At 39.5% G+C, this 20,912-nt stretch overlaps 1 protein-coding gene across 2 annotated transcripts in view; it reads right to left on the reverse strand.

Moving 5' to 3' along the window:
- LOC149227702 (RNA-binding (RRM/RBD/RNP motifs) family protein) overlaps positions 1-20,912 on the reverse strand; it is a 146,596-nt gene that overhangs the window by 89,541 nt on the left and 36,143 nt on the right. For both annotated transcript variants that reach the window (XM_089377887.1, XM_089377886.1), the window contains exons 2-3: positions 1,653-3,584; positions 1,347-1,484 (exon numbers count right to left, since the gene is read on the reverse strand). In XM_089377887.1, coding sequence (XP_089234013.1) covers positions 1,347-1,484; positions 1,653-3,272 — 1,758 coding nt within the window. In that variant the 5' untranslated portion in view covers positions 3,273-3,584. The remainder of the gene's footprint in view (positions 1-1,346; positions 1,485-1,652; positions 3,585-20,912) is intronic.

Raw genomic sequence — 20,912 nt, forward strand, 5'->3', positions numbered from 1 at the left:
GCAAGGCAACTAAATGACTCAAGGAAAAAGCTATATTATTAAAGGAATTTGTATACAAGAAAAAAATAACTAACAAAATCCGACTCATATCTAAAGAATAATGCCAAGTTATCAAAAAATTTGAACAAAGAACATATTTTAAGCAAGGAGTTCCAATAAACTAAATGCATATATTATCCTAGTTAGAAAATTATTACTGAAATGAAGGCTAAAGTTTGACCTCACCATTTTAAATGCTGCACACCTTGTCAAATACAATCAAAAGTTCATAATACAACATACAGGTCAGAATCCAGATAGCAAATGTCTAGACACATTCTTTGAACAGCAGATCAAGATGATAAGCATCACGCAGAAAACATTTTCACGTATACTTGACAGTACTCCATTATCCTCTAAATTTTAGCCAACTTAAAAGTGATTGTGTTGCCCCTATTTTTTATCAAACCTATCACTGGACTTCAGAACTTGTTCTTAATGATACAATCGAGCAAAAGGTGTGTTCTAGGATAGGCTAATTATTCTCTACAAATTCTTCAAGGGTTTCACAAAGTGTTTCTTGCTAGCTTGATGGCTAAAGGACCAAATATTTATGTCCTAAAATAGAATTCGCTATCAATATTTCATCAGAAAAAGCTGAAATGATTATCGTACACTGATAAGTTGGGTGTTAAGAACAAGTCAAACTGGAGGAAAAGACCACCATAGACTGCATTCCTAGCATCACATGAGGAAGCTCAAAGAGGCCACAATAAGACAATACTATGAGATCTACAAATAAAGAGAGAACAGATATATGCTAGCTTTTAGAGGCAGCAAATAAGTAAGAAATAAAGCTATACACACATGAAAAAAAAACACAAATCAGTGCTCTGAATACCTATTTTTGAGACATTTCATAATTTTGAAAAAAAATGTTCTATGATGTGTTGTGAAGAATAGCAGTTTGCTGTTCAATAAGTTGTTTTGCTATTTTGAACTTGTAAATATGATTTATGGACTGTCAGAACTCTCTCTCTCTCTCTCTCTCTCTCTCTCTCTCTCTCACCCCAATGGATAAGGATGCCCACAAAAACAGAGCCAACAAAAGAATTTTTCCAATATCCTGGAAATCATTGTTGCAAACCAAGTACCTATATACATGGAATCTTAAAAGCTTGAGCAAAAACGGAGAAGATTAAGCAACCAAACATAAACCATTTCACACTAAACACAGGTTAAATACTGTCCAAGGATGCTGATCTGGAAAGTATAATGATGTTTTCCAACCAAAAAAGAAAATGAAAAAAGGGAAGAAACCACAAATCAAAAACAACTTAAATGCAGTACTCAATTAATAATCTTACTGCTGGTTCAACAAAGTCTTTGGGTCGTTTGATTATCAAAGCATTTCCATGTAGAGTTCTGCCATCTAACAAGAGGGCTGCAGTAGCATCTTCTGGCGTGAGAAATTCTGCAACAGCATGACTCTTATCCACGTTCACCTGCAGAAGGATACATGAACAATACAATTGGAAATCCTTACAACCATATAATGTCAAGGAAAAGAAAAGAAGCCAATTCTATTGGGTAAAAACGTAGGAGATTAAATAGATTCTAGAATTTTAACAAACAGTGACTAGAAAACATTCAAGTATGAAGAAAAGATGTACCACACAGCTGATACAGGGCTTAGTTCCTGGAAGGTGGTTGGCACTTGCAGACAGCATTGCAGAATTGAGGAACTCCGTAAGCTCTCCATCTGATATGGAAGAGGGTAAATTAAGCACAAGCAACCTCCTGGATGGCCTTGTTGACTGTGTGAGCTCAACAGTATCCACAAATGGATTCACTTGCTGAAAGACAGGTGAAACAAATGAAGATGCCGAAACATTAGACTTTTGATAATTAGTTGTGCTCAGGGAAATAGTAGATAATGCAGCTGCAGTTGATGATGAACTGATTTGCTGTGTAGATGCTTGATACGCAGCAACCATGGCAGCAACCATATTACTATCCATGCCACCAGGTGTTAGGTCCCATGCAGGTTTCCTCTCAGGCAAGTGTGTAGGAGGGGAAGGTGTCTTTACTGCGGTCTCTGACCTCCTTCGCCTTGGTGAATATCCACCAAGCCCACTTGTACCTGCACCATATCGCCGATAGGGACCACCTTGTGATGATGAAACACCACCCTTTTCTTTTTCATCCTTTTCATCAGAGTCTTTCTCTGATCTTTCTACAGAGAGATGACGTGAAGACTGATCACGGTCAGAATCTTTTTTATGGCTAGAAGAAAGGCGCTTGCTAGACTTTAATGAAGGCGACGGCGATCTCCCCCTTTCCTTGGACTTTTTATGTTCTGGACTAAGCGACCTTTTACTGCGCTTGTTTTTTGCTTCATACTGCCAAGATGAGTGCGATGATTCCTTCCACCTATCTTTCCTTTCAAAGTAATCATCATCCTGCCTTCTCTCAATTTTCTCAGATATATGTGATTTAGATCCATGCTTCCTTTTTCCAACTCTGTCGTCCTCTTTCATCCTTTTCTCATCCCTTTCATCTTCACGCTTCCGTTTACCCTCCCTTTTTCCAACTCTATCATCCTCAGTCTTTCTTTTCTCATCTCTTCCATCTTCATACTTCCTTTGAGCCTCTCTTTCTTCAATTTTATGATGACCTATGTCTTTCTCTTTTATTCCATCTTTCTTAACTTTAATTTGCTCCTTCAAAGTTTCAGTGCCATAATCACCAGCCCTACCCTTACCGTCACCTCTGCTCCTATGATGGCTTCTTTTTTCATTCTTTTTGTCCTTGCTACCAGTTTTAAAGCTTTCAGTGATAGCTCGTGAGTTTTCCACATCCTTCTGCAATTCTATTTTGGACGACATCCTTGCATCATGACCATGCCTTTCTACTCTTTTCAGGGTCCCATCATTCCTGGAAGAGTGCTTCTGCTCTTTTCTGCTTGAGGTATATTTGGAAACAGGTTCCTTATCCAGAGATATTTTCTTTTTTGGATGAGCAGATTCCAATAGAGGGTCTTTTCCATGCTTGTGATCTGCATCATGTTTTGTATCCTTATGCATGGCTTCTAGATCAGACTTAACTAATTCACTCTTAACCTTTATGCCACCCTCTTTAGAATCCTTTATAGGCTTTTTATTAGACCTTTTCAATATAATATCTTCAATACTGCAAGGCCTTGTGCGTGCTGCTGTGCCTTCAATACCCTTATTCATAGCATCCTCATTTTCTGAGCCTGAATGGCTCCTACGTTCATTTTGATCACCCATCCTGATAGTTGCTATTTTCTTCTGCCCAAGACAGCTTAACAAAATGAGGCCACACTCTACGTAGGTATTAGAATTGCTCCTTACCCAATTTCAATGAATAAGCATATGACAATTGTATCTCAATCCAACTGTCACCTGCTTGCAGCCATGAGAAATATCTTGAATAATAAGTCAGCATCTCCTCAGTACCAGACATCATTATTTGAAGAAATGAACACAGTGCAGACCACTTGAAAATCTTGAAGCAACTTTTTGTAATCCCAAAATGTTTGCATCAGGGATGTTCCAGCATTTTTCATCTGAAACCATAGTCTGTAGATAATATTGGACAAAAGATTGCCAGACATGACAAAGAATAGAAAATTAGCAAAAAGGTGTGTAAGTCGGTCATCAAAAACAATTTGGGATCATACACATAACGCAAATAGATAAAAACTCTCTCCATTTCAAATCTAAGACCGTATTCCGTTGCTAAGTTTTATGAGAAAAAACAGAAATGGAGAAGAAATAGAAACATCAAATTGACATTAACATCCACTACTCATCAATCTAGCATCCAGTACTAAGCCAAAACAAGGAAAGGAATCCTCAGTTACAGCATTGAAAGAATAACAAACAAATACACAAATATATTGAAACAAAACATATGTAAAAATGTGGTACAACTCTCAAGTTGAAAATGTAGCCAAGTGCAATATAACTGCTGATAATCAAAAATCTCAGACCCCGCATGAACCAGCATGAAATCTCCAAAAGGTAGATCCAAGGATATCATTTAAAAAATAAAGCATTCCAATGGTTGATGCTTCCTAAATAGATATCAATGAGAAAGTAGCATCTCTATCCTCCAAAGCCAAGGATCTCCTCTAAGCTAGGGAAGAAGCTAGTACTGTGGGATTGACTAGGAATTTCAGTGTGAGTCCCTGTATGTGTAATGGTAGTTAGATTTATACTACAAAGTTAGGCCTCCAAGATGTAGTATCTTCTAAACATATTAGTATCACCAAGGCTTATGCTACACTTGTCTTCACAATTGGCTATATATAGCTGGAAGAAGGAACGAAGGAGATTAACTCTAGATATACCCTATACATAATCATCTCTCACTTGGACATCCCCCTTGGTGAGTATTGGCCCAAAGATGTCCTACCTACAGCATTTTTTGGAGCTGTTGGATGGCCTCATCGTCTTCCCCCCTTATACTCGCAAGCAGTGGATGCACTCACTCAAGATCCCACTGGGGCAGCTTCGAGTTGGGTCTCATTGACTTCAGGTGGAGACGGATCACCATATAACTATGATCTGCCAGTTGTACCACCTACAGGGGCCAAAAACTGAGATGCACCTCATTTTTCGGTGCCCCGTATACTATGACATTAGAGGACGATATCATTTCCTATATAGAGAGTCTAGAGGATCCCCCTCTACTTTCTTCCGGTATCCTGACCAAAGATGCCTAGCTGTTAAATTATGGTATGTTCTATGCTTATAACAGTTTACTTCTTTTTCTTATTATATCCCACCGATTAGCAATCACATGTACATAAAGTAAAGTGCAGATAGAACATTAAACGATCGACAGAAAACAAGCCAAGACAAGAGACACAAGATGTGGCGGCTAGCCAGGGACAAACCCCACAATGTGTGGGGAAACCCTTTGATCAAATCTTCTTTTATCTTCAATAATTCAGCAGAGAGAAATAGTACAATAAATCTGATTCATATCAGCAGTAGCAAACCCTAGATCAGTAGCATCAGCATTAGCGGCTTCATTATCAAACTAGGGCAGACCATATCTCACAAACCGACAGTTGGATTGTTTTCATTCCACAACCAAAAGTTTCAGCTTCCAGAGGAGGTTCAGATGAACCTACAATGCAGTTTAGATGAGGAGATCTTCTAGGCCACGCAAGTCAATCTTTACTTCTGCAGTTGCAGCTTCAGTTTCAGCAGTTTCCGGCTTCACATGTGTGAGAGAGAGAGACCCATTTTAGCGCAGTAGAGAAGAGACTCATATCTGCGCAGTAGAGAGAGAGAGATGCGATGAGATGAGTGAGTCCAAATGAGTAAAAGTCCTCTTATATTTATACACAACGTTGGTGGGTGAATAGATGTGACTGTGGGGCTTCTGAGCCTACATGAGTTGTAGGTCGGCTTGATAATAATTCGATAATCAAAATAAATTCATATCTCCATGAATACTTATCGGAATTGGATGATCTTTATATCAATCCTACACCTCTCAACGAGAGGAATCTAATAAAAATATTATTAGCCATGAATAAGATGACCCGCATGAAGTTTTGCCCTGGTTGCCAGTTTTAACACTCCCTCTCAACCATGGAGAACTTCATCTGCAATTTGTCTATCGGTCGTTACTATTCATCCATCAAATGCACTGCCTTGTACAGCCTGACCCTTGCCCTGCTCTGCTCTATTTTTCCTGTTCTGCTTTGTCTTGATCTGCCCTGCATTGATCTGTACTGTTTTGTTCTGTTCTGCTCTGCTCTTGCATTGTTCTGTTCTACTCTGCTTTTGTCCGAATTATGAAGAAGAAGAAATGATCGAGGATGTATCATACTAACTCAAAGTTAGTCTCAGAGTATGTACCACTGGTCCCAGACCAGTCTCAACCAACCCAAAGTCAGCGTCATAGTGAGACAACTCCAATGGTCCCAGACCAATATCATCCTCCACTGACTCAAAGTCAGTCTCAGAGTATGTACCACTGATCCCAGACCAGTCTCAACCGACCCGAAGTCAGCGTCATAGTATGGTACAACTCATACCACTGGTCCCAGACCAGTATCATTGATCCCAGATCAATGGAGGTCATCCTAGCGTAGGGAGTACGATAGTTACAACGATGCGTCCATCGGTACTACTATGGTCCCTAACTTCATTTCCCTGCTCATTGATCAGATGAGAGGTACTTCCCATGAGTCCCAGACTGCATGGGTAGGATGCCTCGACAGGAGAACTAATCAATCCTGTCCTCACAGGAGAACAAATCAATCCTGCTACAATTGCCATGGAGAACACATCAATCCAGGCCTCACAGGAGAACACATCAATCCTGCTACAATTGCCATGGAGAACACATCAGTCCAGGCTGCCATGGAGAACACATCAATCCAGGCCTCACAGGAGAACACATCAATCCTGCTACAATGTCGCCACGGGGTGTACATGTATACCACCAAGGGATAGTGAATAATCCTGTGGTCATATGCTGCTCCAAGAAGCACCCCGCACCCCCCTGGAGCTCTCAGAGCTCAATGCATCATACATGACCCTCATTAGAGGGTCTTTGAACAACTCCAAGTTGTTCAAGGAAAGTCAGAAATTTTACTTTCCCAAGGGGTTTTGTCAGAATGTCGGCGACCTGTTCATCTGTACCGATATGATGGAGCCTTATAGCTCCCCGTTGCACCATATCTCGAATATAATGGTATCTGATATCAATATGCTTGGAGCGATCATGAAATACGGGATTCTCTGACAAACGAATCCCACTTCGGTTGTCACAAAGGATCATAGTGGTATCCAATGTGAATCCAAACAACTCATTGAAGAGCTTTCGCAACCAAACTGCCTCACAATAAGCCATGCTAGCAGCAATATATTCTGCTTTGGCGGTGCTCAAAGCCACCGACTTTTGTTTCCTGCTCATCCAGGATATCGAAGTAGATCCCAAGGAGAAACACCACCCGGAAGTGCTCTTACGGTCCTCCACATTGCCTGCCCAGTCAGCATCTGTGTATCCAAATAGTCTCACATCTCTGGCAATGTATCTTAACCCATAAGTGATAGTGCCACAAAGATATCTCGGCAGATTCTTGGAACCAATCCAGTGTATGTGGTGGGGTTCAACCATATGCTGGCTCAACGTGTTGACTGCAAAGCATATATCTGGACGGGAGTTCACTAAGAACATTAATGCTCCGACGAGTTGCCGATACTCGGTAGCATTTCGTAAAACAGGTCCAGCAGCACTACCGCTTAACTTCTTGATGTCAAGCTCCATCGGAGTAGTTACAGGCTTGCAGTCCACCATTCCGAATCTTTCCAATATCTTCACCACATATTTTCCTTGAGATAGGAAAATTTCTCCTGGCTTTTGCCACACTTCAAGTCCTAGGAAGTAGTGCATCACTCCTAGGTCTTTCATTTCAAATTCAGAGGCCAGCTCCCTCTTACATTTGTGAATGAGAGGATCTGCACCTGTTAGAAAGAGGTCATCCACATACAACACCAGTATGAGAGGCTTGTCATCTTCAACCTTAAAGTAAAGGTTAGGATCGGCTTCACTCCTAGTGAATCCCAGCTTCATCAAGTAGCTATCGATCCTCTCATACCATGCTCGGGGTGCTTTCTTCAGCCCATAGAGAGCTTTCTTCAACCTGCATACATGAGATTTTCGATCATAAATCTTAAATCCTTCGGGTTGCTCCATGTAGACCTCTTCTTTGATCGAGCCATGCAAGAACGCAGTCTTGACATCCATCTGATGTAGGTTCCATCCTTATGAAGCGGCAAGGGCTATGATCGAGCGGATGGTCGTATATCTGGCAACTGGTGCAAATATCTCATCATAGTCTATACCTTCCTTTTGGGAGAAACCTCGAGCAACAAAATGAGCCTTATACTTTTCCGTGCTTCCATCTGCTGCATGCTTTATCTTGTAAAGCCATTTGGAAGTAACAACAGTCTTGTCCTAGGGTCTGGGAACTACTTCCCAAACATCATTCTTTATGATAGACTCATATTCTTCGGTCATAGCATCCTTCCATACTTGATGCTTGACGGCATCTGAGAATGACGAAGGCTCATTTTGTATGATCGTGCTCATGATGGTCAGGTATCCTTGATACCTATTAGGTTTCTTACTTTCACGAAAGGTTCCTCGGGGTGCAGCATGTCCTTCAGCATCATCAAGTAACCCCTTAAGCCATGAAGGCCTCTTCATAGAAGAGGAAGGCTGATATGGAGGAGGATCAATCGGATCCATGGGTTCTTCTACATCAGGCATTGATTCATCATCCTTTTCTTTCGGTTCCCTAGTGTCGGCTTCTTGAGAGCTCCTCAAAGTCGGAAGATTGATCACCTTGCTGAGAGCCATATCTTCGTCAAAGGTGACATCATGACTAATTATGACTTCCCTTTGACCGGCTACATAGATTCTATAGCCTTTAGTATTTTCACCATAGCCCACGAAAATTCCCTTCTTTCCAGATGCTCCCAATTTATTTCTTTTCTCTTTCGGCACATGAAAGTATACAGGGCTTCCAAAAATTTTAAAATGAGAAACATCAGGTTTCTTACCGGTGAATTTTTCTTCAAGAGTCTTGGAACCCAATGCTTGATGAGGGCATCGATTTTGTACATATACGGCAGAGTTTGCAGCTTCAGCCCATAGAAACTTAGGAAGACTTTGATCATGTAGCATGGCCCGGACAGCTTCCATAATTGTGTGGTTCTTCCTTTCTGCCACACCATTTTGTTCAAGAGTATATGGTGTAGTAGTCTCCCTCTTGATGCCAGCCTCTTTACAAAAATCATGGAACTCATTAGATTCATATTCAGTCCTATTGTCAGTTCTTAAGATCTTGATCTTCTTTTCGGTCTGATTCTCAATTAGGGCTTTGAAGTGTCGGAACCAAGGGAACACTTCATCCTTCTTTTTCAAGAAGTATATCCAGGTCTTTCGAGAATGGTCATCTGTAAAAGTGAGATAATATGAGTATCCTCCCAAGGAGTTCACATGCATCATACCTGATATGTCTGAGTGAACTAGTTGTATTATATCGGAGGTCTTGCTTTGAGTTGAAGGGAATGGTCCCCTTTTGAGCTTTCCTTCGGCACATCCCGGACATACACCTTATTTATCTACATGGAATTCAGGCATCCCTGTTACCATCTGTCTTACATCGGGTAGAGCTTTGTAATGAAGGTGGGAAAACCTCCGATGCCAAAGTTCGGACTGAAGCATTGTGTCACAAGACATGACACCTAGCGGACTTCCACCGACTTGATATAAAGAATCAACTCGAAACCCAAGAGTGAAAGCATCTTTAACATTATTTTTCCATATGCGTACCTTACCATCGATGAAGGTTACTTTATAGCCTTTGTCTTCCATTGCCGAGATGGATACCAGGTTCTTTTTGAGATCAGGTACATATAATACATCTTGTAAGTGAATCATATTACCTTGATTCAGTTTAAGAGAAACATTGCCTACACCTTTCACTGGGTATTTCATGTCATCTCCAAGGACAATTTCCAGGTTAGTTTCTTTCTCTACGAGATTATATAGTACTTATTTGTAACCAGTGAAGTGTCTTGAGGCACCACTATCAATGAACCAAGTTCCCATTGAGTCCGAAGGAGCGAAGGTAGATAGAGAAGCTGGTAGATAATATTCAGCCTGCTTATCGTCAACAGTGTTAGATTCATACCTGGAATTTCTAGCCTTCTTGAATGGTTGCCCTCTTCCTTGATTTCCCGCATTCCTTTTTCCTTTGTTGTTGAATTTTCCATTCCTTCGATTACCATGAGAGGGATTTTGATCATCGTCACGGTGAGAGTCCTTTCTATCAGGGCATTCCCTTGCATAGTGACCTGGGTTAGATCGATAGACATCTTCCATCCGTGAAAGTCAGATTTCTCATGAAGCTTGTCTTCGGCAGGAAAGAGTGTTGAGGACCCCATAGTTCTTTTAAGATAGCCTTGCCAATCTTCTCCTCAATGATTGCTCTTGCTCTTGCTCGGGCTTTGTCTTCACCTCAGCTCTGATACCATGTTAAATTATGGTATGTTCTATGCTTATAACAGTTTACTTCTTTTTCTTATTATATCCCACCGATTAGCAATCACATGTACATAAAGTAAAGTGCAGATAGAACATTAAACGATCGACAGAAAACAAGCCAAGACAAGAGACACAAGATGTGGCGGCTAGCCAGGGACAAACCCCACAATGTGTGGGGAAACCCTTTGATCAAATCTTCTTTTATCTTCAATAATTCAGCAGAGAGAAATAGTACAATAAATCTGATTCAAATCAGCAGTAGCAAACCCTAGATTAGTAGCATCAGCATTAGCGGCTTCATTATCAAACTAGGGCAGACCATATCTCACAAACCGACAGTTGGATTGACTTCATTCCACCACCAAAAGTTTCAGCTTCCAGAGGAGGTTCAGATGAACCTACAATGCAGTTTAGATGAGGAGATCTTCTAGGCCACGCAAGTCAATCTTTTCTTCTGCAGTTGCAGCTTCAGTTTCAGCAGTTTCCGGCTTCACATGTGTGAGAGAGAGAGACCCATTTTAGCGCAGTAGAGAAGAGACTCATATCTACGCAGTAGAGAGAGAGAGATGCGATGAGATGAGTGAGTCCAAATGAGTAAAAGTCCTCTTATATTTATACACAACGTTGGTGGGTGAATAGATGTGACTGTGGGGCTTCTGAGCCTACATGAGTTGTAGGTCGGCTTGATAATAATTCGATAATCAAAATAAATTCATATCTCCATGAATACTTATCGGAATTGGATGATCTTTATATCAATCCTACACCTCTCAACGAGAGGAATCTAATAAAAATATTATTAGCCATGAATAAGATGACCCACATGAAGTTTTGCCCTGGTTGCCAGTTTTAACACTAGCCCTCTTCGTCATGGAGATTTTTAGGCATAGATCTCACAGATCCTACATACCCCGCCTCACTTTGGGACGATTCAGACGATCACATCATACTTTCAAGTCGATATGGCTAGCTAGAGCAACAAGCAACACGCTGAGTTCCAAGGTATTTCAAATAGTAGTGCAGTGATACTTCAGGTCTCCCCTCAGCCACCCCCATTGGGAGGCCAACAGATACGCTCGAGACCATTAGGCAGGATCCAAACAACACATCAGTTCACTCACACCCAGAGCATCAGAGGGTTTAGTACTAGATGATTTCTGAATAAACTCCCTCGACAGGTTCCTCCCAACCTCAATAGAGCAGTCGGAGACTCATCCAGAGCTTCTATCCTTTGGCCTCGAATGTTAGGATTATCCCTCGCTCGTACACCCACCTCGCAAGATCATGCAGCCAGACACCTCAATGGATCCAAGGGACTTTGATATCAAGCAAATGCCAATGTCACCCCCCTCACCATCAACTATTAGACTCAAGCATTCTTGACATCACCGACCTCCAGCCCTAGACTTATTCACTTAGCCTTCTACATGGTCCGTTTATATACATGTTTATGAGGTTGTCCTATTATTATATCTTTCTTTTACTTCAGTTTACCCTAGATTTAGCTTTGGCATTTTCTAAGAGTTGTGTTTGCACTCCCACATTGAACTCGTACTGGTTGTATCATTCAATCCCATTGACCTATTTATGGTCATTCGTTAGACATTAATAGAATTGTCTTATCTTATCTTATCTTATCTACTGAATGCACCTACAAACATTTGGTTCTCATTTCTGAAAAGGGTAGAATAATCAGCCACCTTCTCCAGTACAGCCTTTCTTCAATGTCATAATGGACAATACAAAAGCTAGTAAATGCAATAGTCTCTAGGCTGCAGATCCCATCCCAGATTGAGATTGGTGTAAACTAACATAAGTCTCCCAGTCAGGGAGTTTGAACTTTGAAGCAAAGAAATATGAGTTGTCAAAGGTAGCCAAGAATAACATCAAATTCGATATGTGAAAAAATTCTTACAATACCCCAAGTCTAGAGCTAAGTGGCCTTGAAGGAGCAACCTATAGGGTGCAAATGAACTCCCAATAAATGTCATCCTTAATGGCCACATTAATCTCATTTATGTTTAAAGGAGATCAGTGTGGTGTATACAATGCAAAATTATAAGGATATAAGTAATCTACAGAGACACTTATTGTACAAGAACTAAAACTCATTATGCTCAACACACCCATGAGATAATTTGTAAATTCAATAAACTATCAGACACCTATGTTTCCGAACAGTTGTCTCCCACGAAATTGTTCATATGTGAATAAGATATAAATTGTATCTAGAGAAAAGAAGCAGCAGCACAAAAGTTTGTGTGAACACAACAGGAAATTGACTGTTCAACTCATTATGAATTCAAGCATGATTTTGCAAACCTTCTCCATGCCAACTTTTTTCTTAAACCAAACGCCCCTACTTTAAAACTATATAGCACCATAGGTCTGACCACAGCAGCCAAGGATTTCAGATGGGATGTCCAAAAAGTGAAGTTGTAAACACTGCCTATTTAAAACTTCACAGGGGGCACTTTGGCATTACCAGAATTCAGGCTTAGGTCACATGCTAAAAGTTCAGCCTAAATTGAGCTCTCAAGAAATGAAGCCTCACCCTTATATATTCATTGTTACATGACTTCTCGATAGCACATCTTCAGAATTCTCAATAGCACATCTTCTACAGTTACAGCCAAGATTAGGGCTTGTGTTTGCTAGCTTATATATTGCACCTATTTGTACCCACTACCCAACAGATATTTCAACATCACATAGGTGGATGCACTCTACATGTTATCTTTTATTAACTGACACCTATTGTATTTAACAGAGCAACAAATGTAGAAATAGTAAAGGCTAGCTACATTTGATTTTGAACACTGAAACTATAATGATTGGGGAAAAATAATGACACAGACAAAGCAATGACATCGATTACCTAGGATGGGTAAAGGTGGGGATAATAGCCTCCAAATGCTACTGAGGAACAAGAACAAATTAAATGTAAATAGCCAAATATCTATATCAAATGTAAGTGTTGGGATCTGATCATATGTTTCCATATTCATGTCCTACATTATATGTAACTTCTTGATCAAAAATCCAGATAAACTTTATTCCCAATTTGAAATGAGATGAAAAAGGTTAACTGTGGTCACATTTATCCAGAGAATATGTGTCCCTTGGGTTGCTCCTCTAGGCCACTTAGATCTAAATTATCCTTCTATGAAAATCACTTCCTCAACATCTTTATTACCCTAAACAATTGTTCTAGCAACAATCACCATATACATTTTCAACTTAAGCCAATATGAATCTCTTGATATCAAAACTCAATAAAAAGGTAAAGCATCTTATTCGTCAAGATCAACATCTTCATCACTCTTCTATCTAGAAAAATAGATGAAAAAGCACTTCATCCTTTGTCAGCTTGTATTCCATCATATTTGAGACATATTCCAGTGCTAATCTATAAGAGTCACGGGAGGATTCCTTTGACCTATGAAGAGGTGGAACACCATTTAAACATTTTTTACATGTGACCACCAAACCAACTTAATAGCCATGACGACTCAACCACTTATCAACATTTCCATACCAGTCACTTTTCTGAGAAATAAAACCTCGTGGGAGATATAACACTACCCACTTCACTTACCAGGTTGTCCTCTGGTTGCAAATTACTTATTTATAATAGAAAAGAAACCACATTCCATTGTCTTGAGAATAGATAACTCAACAAGTTCGGCCTAAGGAAAAGACAAAATTCTTATTGCTTCAAACAATCTACTTCTCTTATTGAAGAATAGTGAAGCTTGGACCCTAGAGAGACACACATTCAATGTAGAAGATCCCTACAACAACCATCAAGAAGAAACAGGATAACTGTTAGACATTTTGATTAAAATAGCATCATTGGGTTATTCACCTCTTTATGGAGGAGATTGGAAAACTTCCATGGCATAAATATGCACAAAAATACAAAACTACTTCAACTCAACAAATGAATTAAGGGATATGAGGTAGGATAATTAGTTTCTCCATAGAATAGCTCATATTGTCAAAAGGTGGAATAGAAAACATTGCTCAAACTTATGTGTTTTTGCAGGAACTATGTTATTGAGAATATACTCAGCAATTCACCCTCAACAATCTAATCATCGCATGGGAAAGTCTAGAATGGGCACAAGAACTAACTCAAGAGTTCTCTTTCTCAAGATTGATTCTAACAAGGCATATGATCAAATTGAGTGGGAATTCATTCTTAATTTTCTTCCATGGCTTGGATTTGGGATCTTCATTCTCAAGGCATTTAAAGGTCAGTGACTTGAGGTGTTTCTATTTTTCTAACATGTTCAACAAGGTTTCCTCTCAACTCTTTATTTATATGTCATCACAGTTGATGCCCTAGAATTTCTAATGTTGCTTGAATACAAGACCAAATTCGACGGATATCCTTTCTTAACAACAAGCAATTATTAAATCTCCATTTTTTTATGAAAGGGATCTCACTTCAAAATTATCGTACAAATTCATTGAAGGTATAATCATTGCCTTCACACTTTTGAAATTGTTCAAGGCATTATAATTTATCAATGAATACAAATGTACGCTCCTTTATCTAGGTATTTGAATTGGAGTTGTTGTATCTATTGTATCATGATGAGCCAAAAGTGTGACTATTGTTGTACACATGTATTATATTAGATGACTTGTATAAAAGTGTTTGGCCTAGATGGTAGACCAAATCCCTTTGTGGTCAGTCATAAAACATTTTTTTAGTCCCCATTTCAAGATATGTGTTGCTCTTGTAACGCCAATTAACTATACCTTGATGGCAATTACTCACCATCATGTCAATATTTTACGATCTAAGTAGGTATGTGAGCATCTTGGGAGGGATCCACTCCCAACTTCAATAGACACTCACCCATGCTCACCCCCTCTTACCCCAACATCAAACCCTCCTATCGTCATCTTCTCTGCCACAAGAAATGCCTCTATCTCTCAAAGGAGAAGGGAGTTGTGTACCTCTTTTATTCACTCCCTTAAACTTTTTTGGCACATTGTCTTCCCCTGCCACTCTGCCCCTCCCATACAACCTCAACCTTGGATCCCTTGGATCCCTCTTTTTGCACATCGCCACCCTCTATGATATCCCTGGGCAGAGCCACAGATCCAAGTTACATCTCCACTCTCTTTATATAGGAGACTTTTTTGCGCCCCTACTTTTTATCGACATCATTGTACTCGGTATTCCCATTAACCTACTTTTCTGGTCATTTGTTGGACATTAATAGAATTATCTTATCTTATCTTATCTAGTTAGTCTCATTGACTTCCTTTCCTTATAAGTAAAAGTGTTTCTCGTGTTGTAAAGGTTGTCATACCTATTTGGGAGCAAACTTATCTTATGCCCTTGCATAGACCCTCCTCCCCACCCACACCTTATGTATTGTCACACTTTAGTCATGAACCATTGAGATGTTTCTGCAATTGTTCATGCATTTTCACATTTCTCGAAGTAGTCTTACATATCTCAAGGCACTTCACATTTCCCAAGGCATTGGCCACATCCTCAAAGGCATAAATGAGTTATCAGCCTCTACACATGCCACAATGAGGATCCTAGAGTGCTCTCTCATTTCGTCATCTTTTGAGCTATAAAAACATGGTTTGAGGGCCAGCCCACTCTTTTGAATGGCATGCAAGCTATTGGGGTTTGTATTACCCATTTTAAAAATTGGAGGGTCATTTCCATGCTTCACAAAGTTGTCATTACTCAAGATATACACATGGCCTTAGCTTCAAGGCAACTTTCGAGGATATTTGAGCATTGTTTGAGGGGTCATTCACTTCTAGAGGCTTCTTTCACCAATTTCATAAGCACATTCCACATAAGGAGGCTAAACATTGACAATTTTCTTGCTTGGGAAGATATTACACCATGTTTCAAAGCTTGGAATATGTTTTTCAAGAGGAACATCGAGCTTCCACCCCAATTCGACTTCATCCTCTATGAGGCATCCCCTCTCTTGGAGGGTTTTATGTACATATGGCATGATTTACTTGTAGTTTGAGTTATTCTCCTTCCTCATGTGGATGAAAAGTTATTTTTTGTAATCTTCCTAGGCTAATTTTAAGGAGAACTGTGAATTGTAGGATATTATTAGAGGTTTTGGTGTCGAATTTTGGAGCTCAATCTTTCTTGGTTATCTTCTTGGTGCATTAAAAATTTGATGTGATAGTTCAAGACTTCTACTAGCTCTCAAGATCAATCCATTTGAGGGGTCAGTCTACCACTTGGAAGGAAGACATCTAGGGTTCATTCTCTTCCATCTTCCTTTGTTGGCTTGGTAAGTGCTCAATCTCTTGCCTTGTTTTTCATCACATTTTTCGACAAGGGTTTTAAGTATTTTATTTAAGTCATAGTTGATCTTGTTGGTGAATGTTTTTCCCTCAAGGAATCCCTTCTTGTAGGGCCTTCGTCTTCATGCCTTATCTTAATTAGATAAGAGATTGTCCTTCCTGGGGTTCCAATGTCTTACCCTAATCCTTAAAATTGGAGTGACCAATTCGTAGAGGGGTATACTTCTTAATCGAATAACCCCTAATTGGAGAAAAGGCACTTGTCTTCTCCCAATGACCAACTAAAAAACCCTAAAAATAAAAACCATTTTATTTTATTTTATTTAGAAAGAATTATAATGGTTAAAACCAAAGAAAACTATAAGTTTGAATTTCTTTCATTGTTTAGTGCAAAGGTAACAGTTTATTTTTAGACAAGTTTATTGAAGGGTTTATGCTTAATTGTTGATCTTTAACCCTAAGAAGGCAAAACAGCCCTGTAGAATTGTTCTTTTAAGGTTTCATCTAGCGTCTTCTGGGTTGATTTAAGGTGTTTGTTAAATCTGTGAATTAACTTGCAGCAATGCAAAAAGGATTTTGTAAAACCCTAACGCTTGGGTTTAATGATTCAAGGTGTATTCTTACTCATATCTAGCCTCTATTTCATTTCTAGATTGACTCTACAAGTTTATCCAACATATCTAGTGGTGAATTGAATCTCTAAAGTGCTTATTTCTGTTCATCTTTTATTCGTGTATTTTATTGGTGAATTCCAAGTGCTCACATTAGAAACTCGAGGAAGATTAAACATCTATTTCACAAGTGCTTGCTCAGCTCATTGTTTTACATATTTAAAACTTGTTACTAACCATTTTTTGGCTGTTATTACATGTTATATTTCTTGCCCGAGTGAAATTGTCCAAGACATCTTGTCTTTAGTGCAAAATCCCTCTCTTTCATGCTTCACATCTGAAATTTCTGCATTTTTCATCATATAACAGATTTAGAAGTTATGGAGAGCAATAAGCTTGTCCGTTTTAGGCATATAATCAGTTGGTACATCATAGCACACATTGCACCATTGATTTATGCTAATTAGCTTCACTCATGTGCACTAGAAGCGCCTTGAAAGGGGCCTTTGCCTCTCTTGAATTTCATTTGATGAGGTGTAGTCCTTTATATCTTTCGTATAAAATTTGTCACACAAAAAAAACGCCCACTTGCATATTGTCTTGTTTTGTGCATATACATACATACATAAATATGTGTGTGTGTGTGTGTGTGATTCATTGAAGTAAATCACAAACTTGCATGGTCATAATACACTTTAAGAGATTTACTTGGATAGATTGGGATAACCCCCATTGACTTCCAACAGTCGGGCTTAAGTGAAGGGTATATGGTATTTGGGTGACAGTGATGTATTTCCAATTTTGTTGCCGTAGCTAGCATGTATGTTGGGACTTTTCACAAGGGTGATAGTTCAGGTGGTAACACAACCAAAGCTTCCTAATCTCTAGTTGATTCATTTACAATAAGGTATAACAATCTTCATAATTGTTATCCTCTCAAGTACAATGGGACAAGGAATATTGAGGATGTTATGATTAGTCAACACAATCAATTTTGACATTCATGACATAAAAGGGACAATTTGGCTTGATTCCAACCTTTGCAAACAAATGAAAGAATGGCTTTCATGCATGGGGTGCTTTGAGGGACCATAATGCATGCAAGTGGCTATCATGGAGCACACTTAATCATTCACACTATCTTCACGGGACAATAATGCCTATCATGGCACACACTTAGCCATTCACACCATCTTCATGGGACAATAATGCCTATCATGGAAAACAACCTAATCATTCACACTACCTTCATGTAATTGACTAACCAACCTTTATTACAGTATGTCAATTATTTCAATAGTGTTGCTTGTTCTAGCGCAATGTATATATCCCTAGGCCGATTTGGAAAAATATTATAAATGGTCTTGCCAATGAAATCTAACCAACTAGTTCTATAGTTGACCACCTTAATCAAGATCGGAATGATAAAGGTCATGAAACTTGGTGGTTCTAGAGATGTCATGATATTTGGAAATCATATGCTTCTTTTAAGGGTTGGGTATTTGTTTGACTAGTTCTTCACAACAGTGTAGCATTAAGGGATCCATTGCATCATGTGGTTTAACAACTTAATGTTGTATGGTTTGTAGCAAGCCTAAAACAATTAAGCATTTTTCCTAAATGTGTAAAGTTGTCGAAATGTTTTAAACCTAGGTTGTTGTAGAATATCACATTCTCTTTGTCATCATTAAAAAGATGTTCCATATAGGGATAAATGGATAATTTAATAGGTAGATAGGACGTTGTGGAATGTGATTTGATTGAATGTCATTTGTTTCTTATGGAAATGATGTTGTCAAGCAATTTTCATTAGTTGCACTTCACTTACTTCACTCGCTTGGAAGAAGTTTACATATTCAAGATAGATTTAGCCATCTAGTTGTCAATCAAGATTGTTGACTTTAGGAAAGAAGTGGAAAATGTTCGGCTCAGAGCCAAAGCAAATATGCTTTCCCTCCTTGCCTATGTACGCAAGGGACTTTTATGATTTTATCTTAGTGTTCTTTGGCTCCCAGGTGTAATAATATTTTATGCACATGTCTCTTGAAATATAATGTATAATATGAGTGATTTAAAAAAAAAAAAATCACCAAAATATTTGGCATTCACAACACCCCTTCAACACTAAAAGCGTACCTAGTTAAATTGGAAAAAAGCTCTAAAATACTTTGTATGCCAAAAAACCTCAAGATCTTAAAGCCCACTGCCAATAGAAAAAAAAACCAACTTTGTAATGTCCTCAACGAACTGAGGACCAATGGACTTAGTAGCCTATTCGTCCTCGTAGGCTATCGTCCTTCAAAAAAGGGGATAAAACCCAAAACACCCATTGTTGGGTAAGTTTTGGGTAAGTTGCGCGAAAACACCCAAAATTGGGGCTTTGAGTAAAACACACTCAACCAATTAAGAAAATGAAGCCCCTTAAGGAAGTCTATAAATGAAGAGGGATTGGATTCATTTGGAGGCATCATGGTGGATCATTTCAGTATGTTTGGAGTAATAGCTTTGAGGGTTTTAAGACCCCATTTTCTCTTGTCAGTTTCGATGTTGAAAGATTCCACCCTAGTTATCGATTTGTTTATGCGCCTTCATTTTTTTACATTTTTCGCTCTCGCGCCTTCTTTGAGCTTCGCTCCTTCTGTTGTTCGTCTTAATGGTCCCTCCGAAATCTGCTCCGAAGGGGCTCTACCTCCCTCTCTCGAATCCTCTTGGCACTAATCCCTCAACATCAGCTGATCCATCGGCTACAACATTCTGCTCCCTCATATCTTCGTTGGGGCCTCCTCGTTTTCAGCCCTTCTATTTCAAAGTTTGTGAAAAAAAACTCGATAAAATCCCTGAAATGGAGTTGCCTCCAACCCTTCCTCGCAAAGTTGCTCTCTCCTTGGTCGAGCGTGGACCGGTTGGTCAATTCATTGGCCTTTGGCCATCCCAAAAGACAGTCCAAAAGTGGGTTGAAAGAAACTGGGCCGATAAGACCCACGGGCAAATCTCCATTTGTTTTTGTGGCAGGGGATTCTTCACATTTTACTTCAAATCTAAAGAAGATTGAGACCTAATTTTTCGAAACGGGCCATACTTCATGGATACAAGGGGTCTATACCTGATAGATCCTGAGTTCGATGTACCTAATGCACTTCCAATTTGGGGACACCTTCCCCATCTTTCTCTTCATTGTTGTGGAAACGTATCAGTTATGGCTATAGGCAATGCCTTTGGGAAATACATAGATAGAAGCGAGCCAAGGGAGAACCTACACGCTTGTGCAAGAATCTTCGTCAAAGTCGACTTGGACAAGGGGTTATCGAAAGTAGTGAAGTTAAAATTCGACAACTAGACTCACATTGAACATCTAGATTACGAACAACTCCCCTTCGAATGCAAGATATGTCATGAATACAGTCATTTTGCAAATAGATGCCCAAAAAAAGTGGTTGAAGAATCTATAGAAGCTCAAGAACCACAATGGAAAATAGCCAAACGAAAAAAAAAAAAAAAAAAACAGGAAACAAATCATCAAAGAATGTAACATCATCTATCCATGGCCCCTCTCCTCCTCTCGCCCCCCTAACCCCTCTCTCTCTTTTCTCTGATTTTCCCTCGTCCTCCAACCCTTTCTCTGCTTTAAACCCTCTTGAGGATGGGGAGTTACCCTCTCCTTCATCCCCCTCCCCTCCCCTTTTCCTCCCACCGAACCCCTCTTCTTTCCACCCCTCTCCCCTCCCTTCTGTCCCCTTGCCCCCCTCTGAGTCCCCATGCTCCTTCCATTGGCAGAATCCTCACCAGAAACAAAGCAAAAGAAACTCCAACACTCCTCGATATTCCCAAAAAACCAGGTAGAAAATCAAACAAGGAGATTCGGATGAAACTACTCTAAGGGACATGGCATTGGGAAAGCAACAACCT

Source organism: Pinus tabuliformis, chromosome J, assembly GCF_031772625.1.
Source record: "Pinus tabuliformis cultivar Carrire ecotype Pingquan chromosome J, CPIR1, whole genome shotgun sequence".
Taxonomy (NCBI): domain Eukaryota; kingdom Viridiplantae; phylum Streptophyta; class Pinopsida; order Pinales; family Pinaceae; genus Pinus; species Pinus tabuliformis.